We start from the raw sequence: 4,683 nt of genomic DNA on the forward strand, positions 1-4,683 counted from the left end.
TACAGGCGCATGCCACCACGCCCGGCTAATTTTTGTATTTTTTTAGTAGAGACGGAGTTTCACCATGTTGACCAGGCTGGTCTCGAACTTCTGACCTCGTGATCCACCCACCTCAGCCTCCCAAAGTGCTGGGATTTCAGACGTAAGCCACTGCACCCAGTCTTTGTGTGTTTTTTTTTTGTTTTTTTTTTTTTTCCGTTTTTTTCTTGAGACAGAGCCTCTGTCACCCAGGCTGGATAGAGTACAGTGGCCTTATCTTGGCTCGATGGAACCTCTGCCTCTGGGGTTCAAGCCATTCTCATACTTCAACCTCCCACGTAGCTGGGATTACAGGCATGCGCTTGGCTAATTTTTATATTTTTAGTAGAGACGGGGTTTCACCATTTTGGTCAGGCTGGTCTCGAACTTCTGGACTCAAGTGATCTGCCCGCCTCAACCTCCCAAAGTGCTGGGATTACAGGCATGAGCCACTGCACCCAGCTGGAAAATTCTCTATAAGAATGTGTTTGCAGAATGGGGTAAAGTCTGTAAGAAGATACTGAAATAGCTGGGAACGGGTGGCTCATTCATGCTTGTAATCCCAGCACTTTGGGAGGCCGAGGCGGGTGGATCACCTGCAGTCAGAAGTTTGAGACCAGCCTGGCCAACATGGTGAAACCCCATCTCTACTAAAAAAACAAAAAATTAGCTGGATGTGCTGTAATCCCAGCTACTCTGGAGGCTGAGGCAGGAGAATCGCTTGAACCTGGTAGGCGGAGGTTGCAGTGAGCCAAGATTGCACCATTGCACTCCAGCCTGGGTGATAAAAGTGAAATTCCGTCTCAAAAAACAAACAAAAGAATATACTAAAATACAGATCAGAATATTGTTCATGTGAACATTGAGCTAAAAGATGACATTGTAAGTGGTGGTTATATTGGGACAAAGGAGAATGAAACTGAGAAAATATACAAGAAGAGATTTAACTTGAATGTTCATTTTAAAAAGATTGTTTTGCCCACCATTTCAAGATAAAATGTTCAGTTCTTTAAATGAGAAGCAGGCTAGGTGTGGTGGCTCATGCCTGTGATCCCAGCACTTTAGGAGACTAAGGCAGGAGCTCTTGAGCCTAGCCCAGCAGTTTAGGACCAGCCTGGGCAACATAGCGAGACCTGATCTCTAACAACAACAAAGCAAACAAAAAATTAAAAAAAAAATCAGAAGCAAATATGACAAATTTAGGAATATGTAACCTTTTTGTACAGTTAGTGAAAGTGATCCAGGTCTATAATGTAAAATGTGGAAAATTTAAAAAATTTAAAATGTGGGAAATTCTATTGCATATTCATATAAATGTATTTATTACATTATGATCATATAGTCTATTCTTTTATTGTATGTTCAAAGCTATTGATTTTTAACTTTCTTTTGAAATGTAACATGTATCCACAATGGTGGTCATAAAGGTACAGTCAGTTTTCACAAACTGAGCACACTTGTATAAAACAGCAGTCATATCAAGAAATAACACTATCGCCACCTTGGAAACTACCCCCAAACTATTCATTGCAATCCGCCCGCCTCGGCCTCCCAGAGCCACCATGCCTGGACCAAACTGTTCATTTTTATTGATTTCATATGTGTCTGGCCATTTAATGAAATGTTTCTATGGATACATTACTTGAAGGAGGAAACAGGTATCACAGAGGATATTGTTATTGAGCTGCTGTTACCAGTGTAGGTTAAGAATGCTAGTTGGAGGGCCTGGCATGGTGGCTCACGCCGGTAATCCCAACACTTTGGGGAGGCCAAGGCGGCAGATCACACAGTCAGGAGTTCGAGACCAGCCTAGCCAATATGGTGAAACCCTGTCTCTATTAAAAATACAAAAATTAGCCAAGCATAGTGGTGCACACCTGTAGCCCCATCCACTTGGGAGGCTGAGGCAGAAGAATCGCTTGAACCCAGGAGGCGGAGGTTTCAGTAAGCCGAGATCATGCCACTGCACTCCAGCCACGGCAACAGAGCGAGACTCTGTCTCAAAAAAAAAAAGAATGCTCGCTGGGGGTCAGACGCAATGACTCACACCTGTAACCCCAGTACTTTCGGAGGTCGAGGAGGGTGGATCACGAGGTCAGGAGTTCGAGACCAGCCTGGCCAATATGGTGAAACTCCAACTCTACTAAAAATAAAAAAAATTAGGGCCGGGCACAGTGGCTCACACCTGTAATCCCTGCACTTTGGGAGGACAAGGCAGGCAGATCACAAGGTCAGGAGTTCGAGACCAGTGTGGCCAATACAGTGAAACCCCATCTCTACTAAAAAAAATACAAAAAATTAGCTGGGCATGGTGGCACTAGTTCCAGCTACTCGGGAGGCTGAGGCAGGAGAATCGCTTGAACCCAGGAGGTGGAGGTTGCAGCGAGCTGAGATTGCGCCACTCCACTCTGGCCTTGGGGCGGCAGAGTGAGACTCTGTCTCAAAAAACAACAAAAAAAATTAGCCAGGTGTGGTTGTGCGCACCTGTAGTCTCAGCTACTCAGGAGGCTAAGACAGGAGAATCGCTTGAACCTGGGAGGCAAAGGTTGCAGTGAGCCAAGATTGCGTCACTGAACTCCAGCCTGGGCGAGAGTCAGACTCTGTCTCAAAAATTAAAGAAAAAAGAATGCTAGTTGGGATAAATGGGAAGTGCAGTGGTATACAGGCAAATGCAGATATCCAAAAAGTTTTAGGAATTAAGTCATTAAATTCCTTAAAGTTCAGTATAAGGGAGTGATGAGAAATAAGGCTAGAACCAGTTATGTGTGAGCCAAGCAATGGAAATGTATTGAAGCCTCTTTGATCTGTTATTTTAAAGTACACTTATTTGCAGAAATTTAAAATGGACTTTTTTTCTTTGTAGGCACACAAGTCTCTGAATTTTGTCTCAACACTGCTCCAGATTACTATGTCGGAACAGCTGGATTTACCTGTGAGACAGGCAGGCAAGTTTCCTAAATTATTTTGAGTGTATGTAATCTATTGTTTAAAAGGTTCATAATCAAACAGCAGAAGTATCTTGGGATGGCCCTTTGGCAATTTTTCCCCCCAGGTAATTTACCTTTAGTGTTTACAGCTAACATCAGGTACCTTGATATCTGGTGGCAGAGTTTAAAGGAATAATTTTATATTTAGTTGAATTAAAAAAGAAGCTTCAAATAGAAATTGATAGGGTTTATTAAAAGGTTCTATGGATTTTTAGAGTCCTTCCCTGATGAGTGATTCAAATAAGACTCAAACTTGTTTGTTTATATAGTCATCTCTTAACACCTTTCTGCTTTTATTATTTTAACGGTTTAAAAAAAAAGTATTATACTATTTTTAGTTCCTGTTCAACATATTGAGCCACTTCCCTCAGTATCAAATAGTCTGAAAATGTGGCATACGTTTCCGAATATTATGTTAATCTGTAAAAAATAATGGAGTTTACATTTTTAATTTCTTTCTTTTTTTTTTTTTTTTTGAGATAGTCTCACCCTGTCGTCCAGGCTGGAGTCAGCAGTGCGAATTCAGCTCACTGCAACCTCTACCTCCCAGGTTCAAGTGATTCTTCTGCCTTAGCCTCCCGAGTAGCTGGGATTACAGGCGTGAGCCACCACGCCCAGCCTTTTCATTTCTTCTTAATTTATTTGCAGATGTAATAATTTTGTTATGGGAAATATAAAGTACCAATAATTTCATCATTCTAGAAAAACATATTACATTTTTGTGTTATTTCTTGCTGTTCTTTTCCCCTGTACCTATTTTGTTGAAAATTTTGTTGGGGCCGGGTGCGGTGGCGCAGCCTGTAATCCCACCACTTTGGGAGGCCGAGGCGGCGGATCACGAGGTCAGGAGATAGTGACCATCCTGGCTAACACGGTGAAACCCGTCTCCACTAAAAATACAAAAAATTGACGGGCACCTGTAGTCCCAGCTACTTGGGAGGCTGAGGGAGGAGAATGGCGTGAACCCGGGAGGCGGAGCTTGCAGTGAGCCTATATCGCGCGATTGCACTCCAGCCTGGGCGACAGAGCGAGACTCCGCCTCAAAAAAAAAAAAATTGTTTTCCTTGTTTCACTTAATGTTGTATACTAAGCATTTCCCTTTTCTTTACGTAGTTCCAGTCTTCAGATTCTTTTTTTTGAGACGGAGTCTCGCTCTGTCTCCCAGGCTGGAGTGCAGTGGCGAGGTCTCCGCTCACTGCAAGCTCCGCCTCCCGGATTCACACCATTCTCCTGCCTCAGCCTCCCAAGTAGCTGGGACTACAGGTGACCGCCACCACGCCTGGCTAATTTTTTGTATTTTTTAGTGGAGACGGGGTTTCACTGTGTTTGCCAGGATGGTCTTGATTTCCTGACTCATGATCCGCCCGCCTCGGCCTCCCAAAGTGCTGGGATTACAGGCGTGAGTCACGGCTCCCGGCCTTCAGATTCATATTTTAATGGCTAAATAATTAGCCATAATATGCCATATGCAGTAAACTCTTTCAATTTTTAGAAATAGAATTTAGTCTCAGGTCTGTTTTGTTAACAGTGTATTTTCTTTTTTTTTTTGAGAAGGAGTCTAGCTCTGTCGCCCAGGCTGGAGTGAAGTGGCCGGATCCCAGCTCACTGCAAGCTCCGCCTCCCGGGTTTACGCCATTCTCCTGCCTCAGCCTCCTGAGTAGCTGGGACTACAGGCGCC

The 4,683-nt window shown here is 43.6% G+C and overlaps 1 protein-coding gene across 1 annotated transcript in view; it reads left to right on the forward strand.

Moving 5' to 3' along the window:
* Window positions 1–4,683, forward strand: part of IPO7 (importin 7) — a 67,825-nt gene that overhangs the window by 18,196 nt on the left and 44,946 nt on the right. Inside the window, exon 2 of the mRNA XM_011947657.1 lies at window positions 2,882–2,963. Coding sequence (XP_011803047.1) covers window positions 2,882–2,963 — 82 coding nt within the window. The remainder of the gene's footprint in view (window positions 1–2,881; window positions 2,964–4,683) is intronic.

This window comes from Colobus angolensis, unplaced genomic scaffold (genome assembly GCF_000951035.1).
Source record: "Colobus angolensis palliatus isolate OR3802 unplaced genomic scaffold, Cang.pa_1.0 Scaffold269, whole genome shotgun sequence".
NCBI classification, from domain to species: Eukaryota; Metazoa; Chordata; class Mammalia; order Primates; family Cercopithecidae; genus Colobus; species Colobus angolensis.